General features: G+C 34.6%; 1 protein-coding gene across 3 annotated transcripts in view; it reads left to right on the top strand.

Moving 5' to 3' along the window:
* The first annotated feature begins 254 nt into the window (after nucleotides 1-254).
* LSAMP (limbic system associated membrane protein) overlaps nucleotides 255-14,813 on the top strand; it is a 781,204-nt gene continuing 766,645 nt past the window's right edge. For all 3 annotated transcript variants that reach the window (XM_051985327.1, XM_051985326.1, XM_051985325.1), the window contains exon 1: nucleotides 255-978. In XM_051985327.1, the coding sequence (XP_051841287.1) occupies nucleotides 824-978 (155 nt within the window). In that variant the 5' untranslated portion in view covers nucleotides 255-823. The remainder of the gene's footprint in view (nucleotides 979-14,813) is intronic.

The following is a 14,813-nucleotide window of genomic DNA, read 5'->3' as shown; positions in this document are numbered from 1 at the left end:
GCATCAGGCTTTCATCAAGGCTCGCTGCTGCTGAAGGGGGCAGTTGTGCAAAGCAAGGGGCCAGCCGGAGGGAGGAGGGGGATGAGGTGGAGGGGCTGTTGAAAAACAGCACTTGGATGGGGGAGGGTGGTGGGGGAGAGGAGGAGGGGAGAGAGGAAGAGAGAGAGGGAAAAAGAAGAGAGAGAGAGAGAGAGAGAGAGAGAGAGAGAGAGAGAGAGAGAGAGAGAGAAGAGAGAGAGAGAGAGAGAGAGAGAGGAGAGAGAGGAGAGAGAGGAGAGAGAGCGAGAGAGCACTGCTGCTGCTGCTGGTTTTTTTACACTCACAGTGTAGAGCTTGGTGCTTGCTGGCCTCCCTCCGCCTAAGAAAAGTGGGTTATGAAAGGAGCTCCTCTCAGAGACTGTATAGCCCTTCACTGAAATAGGAGCATTCAGCAGCAGAAAGAAAAAGGGAAAAGAAACAACAGCAACAACAAATCAATATCTTCTCTTTTTTAAGGCTTTCCTTCACCTTTGCAAGTGGTTTATTTTTTCAATAAGCTTTTTTAAAAAAAGAAATTGTATTTTTGTTCATTTAACTTTTTTTGTTTGCTCTGGTTTTATGAGGGGCTCGTTAAGACTTAGGGGGAAAAGAAAAGAGGTGCAAGAGAGAGGAGGGGAGAGAAGAAAAGTGGAAAGGATTAGAAGCTGGAAAAGCCCCGTCTGCTCTCACTCCTCGCTGGCTGTTGATGAACGCTCTGTATTTGTAAATTGCTCTTCCTGTCCGACCTGCACACCCCGAGAGTGCCCATCTTCCTATATATACCCTGAAAGTCAGCTTGGCCACCATGGTCGGAAGAGTTCATCCCGATCGGAAACAGTTGCCGCTGGTCCTACTGAGATTGCTCTGCCTTCTCCCCACAGGACTGCCTGTTCGCGGCGTGGATTTTACCCGAGGCACTGACAACATCACCGTGAGGCAGGGGGACACGGCCATCCTCAGGTAGGGCATTTTGGCAACTTTTCCCAGTTTTTGATATATATATTTATGCATATGTACCAAGATATGTGTGTCTATGCATGTATGTGTTCGCCTTAAACTACAGATGCTGATGCTATAAGAATCAGGGCTCTGTATGTATTTGTCGCTTTTCCTCATTCTATGATATTGAGCTATAAACTAAAAAGGGGGTTCTGGACCCATTTAAAGCTTCTGTACTCGTGGTTAAGTGCTCTATTTCCCTGATTTACTTTTCTAAATAAGAAATATTAACTTTAAGCATGTTGTGGGGGGAGGGGGGAAGCTAGGTAAATCTTTTTCTTTTTCTTTCTTTCTTTCTTTTTTTTAAATTTACCAGTTTCTTGTGAGGTTCCTTAATTTAAACACTGCTGTGTGGTAAGCAGAGTTATTGAATTATGACTCTCAAATATACTTCCAATGGTTCCCTATGTTGGTCTCTCCACTCACTGAGAAGAGATAGTTTTGGGGGGGGGGGAGAAACCTCAGTGTCTTGCTTCCTCACTAGTTCAAGTTATCAGGAAGCTATTTGTTCCTATCCTGTCAACATGGAATTTCCTTATGGACACTGAGGAAACTAATAAAGTGTAAGAACTTTATTTACCCCTTGTGTCTCCCCCATTCCCTAAAATTTTGGTAAAAACAAAAAAAAAATCAACCTGTTACTAAGTAAGGTGAAATAAAACAACTTTCCAAATACCTAGTTACTTTTTGTAAAATCTAGGACTTAATAGGACTAATAGCCAAAAGGACTAAGGCAGTATTTTTTTTTAATTTTCATTAGTGATTCTTGATCTAAAAGTCTTAATTTTATGGACCTCTACCATACTCTGAAAGTATAATTGTTAGATTGATATTTGGAGGGGAATATCATAAGTCCTTGGTAAGTTTGACCCCTCTGAGGGGACAGAGAGAGCTGGCTCTCCAGGAGGTATTGTGTGCCAATTCACTTTTTAGATAATCTCCTAGTTCCCTTTCCAATCTCCACTTCCTTTTTACCCAACCCCCCACAGACACCACCCATACACATATATCCCTTTCCTTTGATATGCTTTTCCCAGAATTTCTGTCAGATGCTGACAACTAAACCTTTCCTTTGGGATCCTTTAAAATCTCATTTTATCCCAATAAAATGTTCCAGTGTCTATCTGTCTATCTGGCTAATATTGCCTGTTGTGGCAATAAAGAAATATATAGAATTGAAAATAAACCTCTAATCTGTGTGCAAGAAGCTGATAGTGCATAAACCCTGGGGCATCAGGGAGCAGTTCCATAGCAGAGCTGCCTACAACAGCAAAGTTTTCATTCCTTTCCTTAGAAATAAATTTGGTTGACTGTGACAGAGTATCCTGCTTTGGGATCTCTACTCTTGTTATAGAGGAAAGTGTGTGTGTGTGTGTGTGTGTGTGTGTAAGCGCGCACGCGCCTGAAGTGCTTACCATGTGTGTATGTGGGGGAGCAATGAGGGGAGAGAGAAAGATAGAGTGGTTTTCCAAGTTGGTAGAAACTAAGGAGAATGAGGACATAAATTATGCCTTCTTCCTTTTCTTGTGTACTATGGTTGTGATCCTCAAAAGATCCTTCCTTTCAAACAGATTCACTCTCCCACCTCTCTGGATTTGTTAGCTGGCATGTAAGGTTTATCCACATAGAGTAACAGGATTTACTGAGTGATTCATCTGCTTGCAGAGGGGTTTAGACATGACATGGGAAATGCTTTCCAACAACAACTCACAAGAGTCCTTCTTCAGCTATTTGCTGAAATTCCCTCTTCATTAATTATTAACCCTTCATTGTGTAACCCTTTATTATAAACCCATGCACTGGAAATTCTACTTTCCAGGGAGTAGAGACCAGTTTGTTACTCACAAGTTTGAATATGATAGGGAGAAGGGATCATTTTGGCCTTGTAGGTACCTAAAATATACATAAAGTTGGCAAATTATGTTTCTATCATGCAACTGCACATTTTAAAAAATCGTCTGAAGTCATGCAAGAATTGTACAGCTAGTTTGGAAAATAGGCATATATTTTTATGCAGCACATATGGAGGTGTTTATCCCTTTTAGTGGGAACTCATGCTTCTGCATCCTTGAACAAGTGTATGTCTATGGACAGGTTCAAGGAGGTGAATTTATGAAGAAAAGGTAGAGGATGTCAGTGTAAGATATTTTCAGTAAGAGTAGTGATATAAGTGAGAGAACAGAGAAGACATACAGAGAGGTGATGGACAGATATATGACAAATTGAAAAATCATAGCTAGATAAATATTAGTTAAGTAGGTACCTGTACATAAGTAAACATGCATAAGCAAGGAGACTCCAAGTTATTTACAAAATACTTGCAGACATCCAAATAGAGCTTTTGAACAAGAGGTCAGTCGCCTGTGAGACTCTGGGGAATTCTTTTCATTTATCTCCCCAGACCTCACTTATAGTCCCTCAATGTTTGGTTATACTTGCACTGGGCAAGGGTATATTTGTGACTTGGGGAGGCTTTATCAGAAACAACTGTGAATAGTATTCCTTTTGTTTTCTTTGATGATCTTCTTCATGGTTTCCAAATGAATCTAGTGAGCCTTGTGGTTTACTTCTCAGGCAAAGAATGAATGACTCTCTTGCCCTGTTTAAGAGTAACAGCTTGAGAAGGACCATTCTACTTTCTCTGTGAAATGTTACTGTTAGAGTAAACCTTCAGGGTACCAGAGGAAGGAGAAACTGATTCATCAGTAGCCATGGCTGCTATTTGGTGCTAGGTGAGTGAAACAATAGGAAAAAAAGAAAATAAAAAAACAAGAAATTCCATCTTAAAAGATTCTATGAACTTTAAAGAAATGACTGTTGTGAGGTTTGTTTTTTTTTTAATTCTTGTGGTCCAATGGCAAGTATATGACTGCTCTTTAAACTTTCAATTTTCCCTCTTCATTTCTTTACAATAGTTTTTCTTTGGATAATTACTCATCATTATAGTATAATTATGACCTTGAGTTTAAGCATATATCACAACAATCTTACCTCTTTTTTATTGTCAGTTGTATATATAATCTTTTTTTGTGTGGGAACAATGAGGAAATTGTGGTATCGTTACTGGAAAGAATGAAGGGAGAGAGGTAGCATCAACATCTCCTGATGTATAAGGGACCAACTTCAGCAAGGTTCTCCCTTCAAGAACTTCATGAGAAATTAGAGGAAATCCCAGCCCTATATTATTAGATATCAATTATTATCATATTTTATTCATAATACTATAATTTATATTATTGGATTTGAGCATGGTATTACCCAAATTATTATCCAAATAAGTATAAGTAAACTACTTCATTTGGAACTCAGAAATACATACTGTTCAACTTATTAGACTTTTTTTAAAAAAAGATTTTAACCATTATGTTATAATATCAATCAAATCTTTTTTACATTCACTTTCCTTATTAATATTTAATAAAGTAAGTGAAGAGGCAGAGAAAAATAAGTTATTTATTTGAGAGTAAAATGTAAAAATTTCATTCACATTTCAAAAAATATATCAATTTCCCTTCTTTAAGACATCTGGAACTCCTACATACACTAAAGATGTGTCAAACTGGAGGAAACATACAGGCAAATTGACTAAACAATATGTGATTTTTCCAACACATAATTGTATTCTTTGAAAACAAAGTTTCTATATTAATAGCAAAGGCATGGTTTGCCTAGAGGGTATGTTTGTGCAACTTGGAAATTCCATAACAAAACATTAATGTTCAACACTTTATAAAGTAGTCATACAACTATCTCGCTCTGTGATCTGGAGCAAGCCATTTTCCTGCTCTAAATCAAAAATTTTTTCATTTGTATTATTGTTTGAAAAATATGTCAAAGGATAGTCTTGTCCCATGATATATCAAGGATTCTATTTTATTGGTATTAATGAGAATGTTAAGTTGTGTATGTGTGTATATAAATATATATGTGTATGTGTGTGTGTATTATTCAATTTGATGATCATTAGGCTGAAATTAAGAAAAAATAAATTTTATAAATGTTATGAAATTCTTTGAAAACTTTTGAAATAAATTGTTAAGTTATATTTTGATAGCTCACTGAAATTATAAGCAAATATGTGATAATGAGTAGTGAATAAACTATATTCAACAAACTAAAACTATAGCACAAATTATCCTTAGCATCTTTGGGGAATTTTTAGTAACTTAAAATGATTCTAGCATATTCATCAATAAGTATTATCATTCATTTCATAAGTTAAATTGTCCTAGGTCATTGGGCTCTGAAATCTGTAACCATTGTTACCTAGGATACGTTATTTAATTATATCATAAATGATAATGCTATATACAAATGTATGTATATGTATTCATATGTGTGTATGTCCATCTATTCATCTATCTATCTATGTAACATATCTGTGATTTGATTTCTGTAAAGATCTCTTCATGAGGAAATTCCATCTATCAATGCTGATGGACAATGGTTTTGTAATATAGAAAGTTGCCTGGGGCATTAAGAGATTGATTGGTCTAGGGTTACACAACTAGGAGGTATGTATCAGAGGTAAGATTCAAAGCTCTTCTTTCTTATTCTGAGAATGAGTGTCTAGCCACTACATCATACACTTACATATTTGTTTTCTTCGTGAAAAAGAATAGTCTCCAAATTGGAAAATATAGACCAAAAATGGCCTAATAGAAAAGAAGGTGTTAAGAATATCTAATATTGATTATATAGATATGCATTTACAACATATAAAAAAGGTACATTCATAGTCATATATGTGTATATACACACACATATATAAATGAATATGTGTATAGGTGTGTATAATATACATGTATCTATGTGTGTATATGTGGGGAGTTTATACACAACACATTCTCATATATACACACAAAAAAAAAAATCCCCAAACACGCACAATCCTCATACAAAACTATATGAGGTAGGCCCTTTTTTCTTGCCCTAATTTTTCAGATAAGAAAATTAAGACAAAGGAAAATAAGCAACTTGCTCAGGCTTATGTAGCTAGTAAATATGTAGGATATCATATGAACTTGGGTTTCTGGAATGAAACCTGTCACTTTCTCCAAAATACCATTTTTGGTAATTTCACTGTATTTAGATAAATTCATGGATATGATTGTTGAGCTATTCTCAGTGATCAGTAATGTGGAGAATAATACATTTATCACATGGTTGGAGATAAGCAATTTTTTGTTTGGGTTTTTTAATAAGAAAGATTAGATGTTATAGGTAGGACTCTAAGTTTGTTTTCAATTCTTGGCAAAGTAATAAAAATTATTATTTCTCATTCTAAAAATGTATGAGCATTTAGAATGTTAAGTGGTGAGTAGCAAGAGTGAGTAAGGACGTATCAGGATTAATTCATAGTATCATAGATCTAGGCTTTCAAAGGACCTAGGAGGCCATCTAGGTCAGATTCCTAATTTAAGGAACAGGGAAACTAAGTGATTTTTCCAACGTAATAGAAGGAGTAAACATCAAAGAAAAGAGTTGTTCTTTTTTTTTTATCATCCTCTACTATAGAGATTTTGACAGATTGACTAGTGGTAGAGAATAGACATAGTGGATAGAAGGTTGGCCCTGGAGTGAAAAAGACTTATCTTCCTAGCTGTGTGATCCTGGGCAAGTCACTTAACCCCAATTGTCTCAGAAAAAAAAAAAAAAAGACATCTTCTTGAGTTATAATCTGGCCTTAGAATTTACTAGCTGTGGGATTCTGGGCAAGTCACTTACCCGTTTACCTCAGTTTCCTCATCTGTAAAATGAGCCAGAAGAGGAAATGGCAAACCATTCCAGTATCCTTGCTAAAAAAAAAACCCAAATGGGATCATGAAAAGTCAGAAATGATTAAAACAACATAAACTAGACATAGATCAGGGTGCTGTAAATTACCTTCTGCAGAAAAGATTAGAGTAAGGCTTTGTTCAAGCAAAAGTCTTTTGTTATATCCTTGTGTATAAAATGGATAGATGTAAACTGGATTGATTTAAAAATAGTTTAATAAGTTGCCCTAAAATAAAGTGCTTAATATTATCATGGAACAATATATATTGTTATAGTGCCACAGGACTCTCTGGTACTAGTCCCTTCAACACTTTTGTAAATAACTTAGGTGAAAGGATAGATATTAACTTTAGTGTCTTTTTATTCATTCATTCATTTATCCATTTATGTAGCTATTTATTTATTTGTTTGCTTGTTTGTTGGCTGTCTCAAAGCTGTGAAAAGTTCTCAGAGCCAGAATCTGAAAAAGGTCTTGGCAAGTTAGAATGATGAATCAAGATGAAATTTAATAAGTAGATTAAAAAGACAAGTACTGCAAGGACATATATTTTTGGGCTCAACTTCTTTTAAACCTATCATTTTCTTCCTCCCCATCAGCATAATATACATAAGATAACTACTGTCTTTTTTTTTGTTTGTTATTGAGTCATTTCATTCATGTCCAAATCTTTGTGACCCCATTTGGGATTTTCTTGGCAAAGATATTGGAATGGTTTGTCATTTCTTTCTCTAGCTTATTCCATAATGTTAGACTTGCCCAGGATTACACAGCTAATGTCTGAGGCCAAATTTGAACTCATGAAGATGAATTTTTGTGACATCAGGGCCAGCACTCTATTCATTGAGTCATCTAGATACCCAACTACAATCTTTAGCTCCCCAAAATATACACACATGTGTGGACACACACACACTCTCCCATATGTATGTATGTTTGTTTCATATGGTGAGTCTATCCATATGGAGTAATTGTGCCAGATTTCTAGTTATGGCCATTTATTGCTGAGATATCATTGTGACCTAGGCAGAATTTCTTTTTTTGGTGTGGGTCATTGCCTATAGAAATTCAGATTTTAGTTCTATTCTTGCATATATTCTCTCTTACTTAAACATGGACATCAATATTAACTTCTGTAGTCATGTTTTGAATAGATTTTAGTTAAAAGCAAAGTGAAATTTATGTCAATATCCAAAGGAGCAAAAAGGAACATATTAGTTGTCAGAAATTTTGCTATATGATAGCTCTTATTTCTTCATTTGAAATGCAAACACACACAAAAAAACCCTTCTGTATTGGATGGATAGGAGCAGATTTTATTTTATGTAGTTCTTTTCTCACCTACATGAATATTCATTTATTCATTCATTCACTTCTTAATTTAGATGAGAACATAGATTCACCAAAACAGCAGAATCAATCTTATTGCAACCCTCCTTTCTGTCTCTTTCCAATCAGAAAAAAAAGATTCAGTCTAACAAATTTTAGCTTCTTTGTTGACAATTCACATGTATATATTAGAACTATATCATTTTTAAAAAATGGTATTTCTAATGTTGGTGAAATTATATTTATTTTTTGTTTTTAAACTTAGATGTTAATTTTGAATAACTACTCTTCTAATATTGAGATAACTTTGACATAATAATATTTATACTATGCTTACTATATGCCAGGCATTGTATGGAGCACTTTATAATTATTATCTTATTTGGTACTCACAATAGTACTGAGAAGTAGGTGCTATTATTTTCCCCATATGACATGTTAGGAAACTGAAGCAAACAGAGGTTAAGGGTAGTTCAGGATCACATAGCTAGTAAATGTGGGTAGTATTATATCATAAAATATGATGCTATTTCTATTTCAAAACACCATGATTTCCCAACTATTCCACGGAATCCTGCCATTTCATAGGAATAGTGAATATCTACTAAGAAGTTCTCTAGTAGGTTTCTCCTTGACCCTGTGGTGTTTAAAATTTTTTTCAGATTTGAACCAAAAGTATATTAATTGCATTTACAAATGAAACACAGATGGAAGGAAAGGAATACATATAGTAGAATCTTTAGTTACCAAATAACAGAAGTAGACATAGTTTCTAGCATGGAGAAGGTAACAGATCTATTCTCCTCTGCCCTGATCACACTGCATAACCCAATCTATTTAGTTTTCGGAAATTACCTTTAAATAGTATTAATAATCTGAAAAAAACACAGAAGAAAGAACAAAATATGTAGATGTTTTAGTATTATAAAGAAAAGACTTAGGGGGACCTGATGGCTGTCTCAAGTATTTTCATGTTGAAAATATATTGGACTTTTTCTTCACCTATTAATAGTTGGACATTTCAAACAGGTCACTTTCAGTTCTATAGAAGAACAAATTAGTTAACAATTAAACTTTGCAACGTGAAATTAGATGAAGATTTTGTAGTAAAGGCTGAATGACTATTTTGAGGGTATGCTATCGGGCAGAAATTTTTAAACTTTTAAACTTTTTCCCACTCATGATTCCTTTTCACCTGAGAAATTTTTTGTGTGACCCAGTTAGATAGGTTTACAAAATAGATATACAGATCAAAACTTACTGATAATGAAAAAATGTTTGATCCCCACATTTAGTTATGAGACTCCATATGAAGTCATAAACCACAGTTTAAGAAACTGGGCTATAGAGGTCTTTGACATTCAATCATTGATTAGATTCCTTCCCAAGTTGAAAGTTCAGTAATTCCATGTGAGGTCTCTAATGACTGCTGTATTGTGACTATTAGATATAGACAGATATACGCACAGACCTAAGAAATCCAAAAGGCCCTATAAGAATTTGAAGATGAGCTAAAGACTTTAATATAAAAGAATGGAAAAAAGTTTAATGGTTTGTGAGATGCTGATTAGAAAGGCATATAGTTAAGTACCACTGGAATTAGTATAATTGTGGAATGGGGGACAGTTTGTGATGAGTTCCAAGAAGAGGAGCTCCCTCCTATGACCTTGGAGAAAGTGGCCAAAGATATGACAATCCCTGTTGCTTTTGCTATAGAAAAGAATATGGTCCCCAATGTTGCTATATGCCATGCATCCTTCTACATCTTATTGAATAGGAAGGATCCCAGATGGTGTAGTTAGCTGGCTGTAGTGGCTTGTACAGACCCCCTATGCCCCATCACAGTGTTGTAATAAACCTGCAGGGCTTGGAGCTGCCCTATGAGAGGAAACATATGTTTTTCCTTGGTGTAACAGCAGCCCTTGGCAGAGATGGAAATCAGTGTGTTTGCCACCTCTTGCGACATACTAAAGGCATCCTGTAACAGAGACTTTAAGTTAAAAAAAAAAGATCAGAATTTCTGATTGCTTTAAGAAAGTGATAAGTTTTGTTAGAGGGAGACAAGGGTGATGGGGATTAAGACATCAGAGGACAGGATTTGTATTGTGTATAGAGGCAGACAGAAATCATAAATGGATGAGGGGAAGAAATGGATGTTTCTTCTCCCTCTAGTGGCAATTATATAGTTCAATCAATTAATAAATAAACAATTATTAAGTTCCTTTTAAATTTGTGGAGCTGTTCTAAGAACTAGGAATAAAAAGGAAAAGATGAAACAGTCCCTATTTTCAAGTAGCTTACATTCTAATAGAGGAGATAATGTAAGAACAAATAAGTATATTGAAAATATATGCAACTAAGAATACATTGTACACAATAACAGCAAGAATGTGTGATGATCCATTCTGAAAGACTTGGTTCTTCTCAGTAGTTCAGTAATCCAAAGGAATCCCAATAGACTTTGGACAGAAAATGCCAAGTGCATCAAGAAAAAGACCTAAAGAGACTGACTGTAAATCAACACATGATATGTTCATTTTTTTTTTCTCTTTTTGTTTTTTTTGTTTTTTGTTTTGGTCTATCCCATGGTTTTTCCATTTTGATCTGGTTTTTCTCTTCCAACATGATTAATAAAGCAGTGTGTATTAAAAATAAATAAACTTACTACATTAAAAAAGAAATGTGACCTCAACAAAGACAGATGCTAAGTATGTTCAGATACGGTTGAATAACCTTCAGACAATATTCATATCAATTTGGGAAAAAAGTTATTTCATACATTTTGGTGATCTTTTTGACCTTTTTAAAATCAATGATTTGAATAAAAAGATAAATGGCATAATAAAAAAGAAAGTATATGTAACAAATATAAATACATATAGAAAATAAATGAGATGGAAACTCATTAATTAAGCATTTAGTATGTTGTTTTAGGCCTTATACTAAGTTATGGAGGTATAAGAACATATAAGAAAAAGTCTCTGCTCTCAAAGAGCTTACATTCTAAGAAGAAAATGCAATATATAGAATAAAGTAGTGACCAGGGAGGAGTGTTTTAGTCCTGTTATTTTGTACACCATACTCAGAGATAGCTAAAAGAAGGGTAAAGGAAGATATAAATCCAACTTAATGGAATAAAGAAGGCACAGAAGTAATTATCTGTTATCAACAAATATGTATATATATATATATATGCATACACACACACATATATAAACAGAAACATTTGAAAGTATTATTGCTATGTGCTTTCACTATGCCTGTCACATCTTTAGTATTTAAAAACCTTGACTAATCCTAGCCCATGATTTGCTGAAAGAGCAACTTTAGGGAGGAGAGAAACGGCCCAAACCAAGGCCCTTATCCTTTCTTTTCCCTGTCTCTCTTCCTCCTTCCCTCCCTCTCTTCTTTCCCTTCCTTCCTTCCTTCCTTCCTTCCTTCCCTCCTTCCTTCCTTCCTTCCTTCCCTCCTTCCTTCCTTCTTTTCCTCCTTCCTTCCTTCCTTCTTTTCCTCCTTCCTTCCTTCCTTCCTTCCTTCCTTCCCTCCTTCCCTCCTTCCCTCCTTCCTTCCTTCCTTCCTTCCTTCCTCCTTCCTCCTTCCTTCCTTCCTTCCTTCCTTCCTTCCTTCCTTCCTTCCTTCCTTCCTTCCTTCTTTCCTTCCTTCCTTCTTCCTTCCTTCCTTCCTTCTTCCTTCCTTCTTTCCTTCCCTCCTTCCTTCCTCCTTCCTTCCTTCCTTCCTTCCTCCTTCCTCCTTCCTTCCTTCTTTCCTTCCTTCCTTCCTTCCTTCTTTCCTTCCCTCCTTCCTTCCTTTTTTTTTTCTTCCTTCCATGGAAGACTTGGATTACAATACAATTTCAAATACTTATTAGCCATGTGTCCCTTGGTAGTTAAGAAACAATCAATCAATAAACATTTATTTAAAACTATGTAACAGAACTATGTTAAGTGCTAGAGATACAAAAAAAGATAAAGAAAAGCCTTGCTTTTAAGGCACCCATACAATAATGGGGAAGAATATATGAAAACAACTATGTAAAAATAAGTTATGTACAAGATAAATTGCATGTAATCAGCAGGGGGAAGGCACTATCCTTAAGGATAATTGGGGAAAAGCTTTTTGTAGAATGTGATTTTTTTTTTTAAAGTTGGGACTTGAAGGAAGCCAGGGAGGCCAGGAAGTGGAAATGAGGAAAGAAATAATTTTAGGCATAGAGATAGCCAGTGAAAATACCAGAACTGGGACAGAGAGTCATTTATTCTTTTGGGGCCTTACTTCTTCATCTCTAAAATAAAAAGACGGGACTATTTGGCCTCTAGGATATATTCCAGTTCTCAATCTATAATATTAGAACCACCACCACAATCACCACCAGGGGAGGATATGGATGCAGATCAAATTCAAACAATGGTAAATTAGTTCTGGGTATGTAATTTCTCAGTATAAATTTATAAATTGACTCTCAGAACAATTTCAAAGCATATATAATAATATTGTAGAGATATTTAGAACATTATTTTTAAAAAATTAAATATCGCCATATATACATTGATTCATCTATTAAATGCTAATTGTGTACACTGTCAATTAAGTCTTATAACAACTCTGTGAGGTAAGCAGGATATAATCTTAATCTAGTTACTTCTAGCTGTTGGTCACTCATGAGTTTTGGATTATTTTGTTTGTTTGTTTGTTGTTTTCAATTGACAAAGAGTAAGGAGCTCTTTGTACAATGTTGTCTTCAGAGTAGAATTTACATTTATGCTTACTGTCTCTCACCCAGTTTTGTTGAGTCACTTGTGAGAACGAAAATGAAAGTGATATAAACTAAAAGCTATATAAAAAATTTAAACTAGATATTTACATGCAAGGAAAAGAATTAAAGAAATCCATTACTTTATGCATTCATGTCTATATATATTTTTTAAACAATGTGCCTTACTCCAATACAGTATAGGTCATTAGCTTCATTGAATCCACTAATTTTTTTCAGTTTAGTTCAGTTGTTTTCTTGATTACTAGATAGGACACTTTATTTTACCATACCTTTTTAATAAATAGGATGAGCTACCCGCAAAGTTAAGAAGAAGCCCAAATCCTATGAGATGGTACCGAGTGATCTAGAACTATAGGTTGAGGAGCATGAGAACCAGGTTTGAATATGAATAATGGTACAATTGTAACCTTAGGCATTTATTTTCCTCACATATGAATCGGAGATAATTCTTTACTTTTCTATTTTAATAGAACAGCAAGTGCAACGTTGGTGAGATGAACAGGCACATATATATGTGGGCAGCTAGATGGCATAGTGGATAGAGTGCCAAACCTAGAGTCAGTAAAATCTGAGTTCAAATCTGGCTTCAGACACTTATTAGGTGTATGATACTGGGCAAGTCATTTAACCTTTGCTTTCTTCAATTTCTTCACCTAAAATGGGACTCATTATAATAATAATAACTACCTCCCAAGATTAAATTAAAATGGGACTCATAATAATAATAATAACTACCTCCCAAGATTAGTGAGACTCAAAAAGAATGATAAACGTAAAGTGCTTAGCACAGTACCTGGTACATAGTAAGAGTTGTACAAACATTAATTATTATTATGCATCTATATGGTCAAATGTGATATATTTACATATATATATAATATGCAAAAATATGTGTAGGTATATGAATGTACATATTTATAAGTGCAAGCACAGAAGGAGAATAAGGTTGGGAGTAATAAGGCAAGACCTACATCCTATTATTAGCTCTTCCATCAGTTTGCTATGTTTTCTTGAGCAAAACCTTTACCATAATGGTGCTGAGTTCCTTCCTGTGCAAAATAAGGAGTTTGGACCAGATAATCCCGAAGGTCCCTTCTAGGTTTAACATTCTGTGATTCTATGAATGCTGCTCAGACACTTCAGAAAAAAGATATGAATCCAGGGTGTTATTTTTATAAAAAATGATATGATTAAATGAAAGAGGAAATCCTCATTTCTTCTAGTTGTCATAATCCCAGAAGGGCAAAACAGATTTTCAGCTAAATGTTACAATATTTGCTACAAGGATGAGACAAAACTCACATGTCTAGTTTTCTTGAAAATAAGGGTATGTGATCATACAGAAACAACCATGTGCTATAAATAATTTGTGTCATAAGCTTATTTCATCCATATTGCATTAATATATTTTTTGCAGAAGGGTTTGTTTTTCATCCTTTCCTTTTTTTCCTTGGTGCCTGTGAATGAATTTCTGTAAATGTTGTGAAATCACATGCAAGATATGAAGTATACATAGCTATTTCATATGTGTATATATATATGTGTGTGTGTATGTGTGTATACACACAAGCTAAATAAAACACACAATGTGAATGTACACTAATAATAGCAGTGGAGGACAGCATTGCTTAAAAAAAATTCTAGATTATTAAGTATCTAGAGATACAATTTCTGAGAAACATTACCAAATGCCTTCTTCTTTTATTTTGATTAGTGTCTTAGTGATTATTATACAGTAAACTATTCAATACAAAGGAAGTATTGAATATAAAGGGTCCTTTTCTTTTAATTGCCAATTATGATACTTGAAATAGCTTATGCAAAGTGGTGTAGAATAATTTGCAAGGAAAATAGAGTTCTTCCTTTTTGGAGGCATTTTATAAACCTTAGCTTCCACATCATTATTGAAGACTAAAA

Source organism: Antechinus flavipes, chromosome 3 (genome assembly GCF_016432865.1).
Source record: "Antechinus flavipes isolate AdamAnt ecotype Samford, QLD, Australia chromosome 3, AdamAnt_v2, whole genome shotgun sequence".
Classification (NCBI taxonomy): Eukaryota; Metazoa; Chordata; class Mammalia; order Dasyuromorphia; family Dasyuridae; genus Antechinus; species Antechinus flavipes.
The sequence above is the reverse complement of the archived record's forward strand: the minus strand, read 5'-3'. Positions and strand labels throughout refer to the sequence as shown.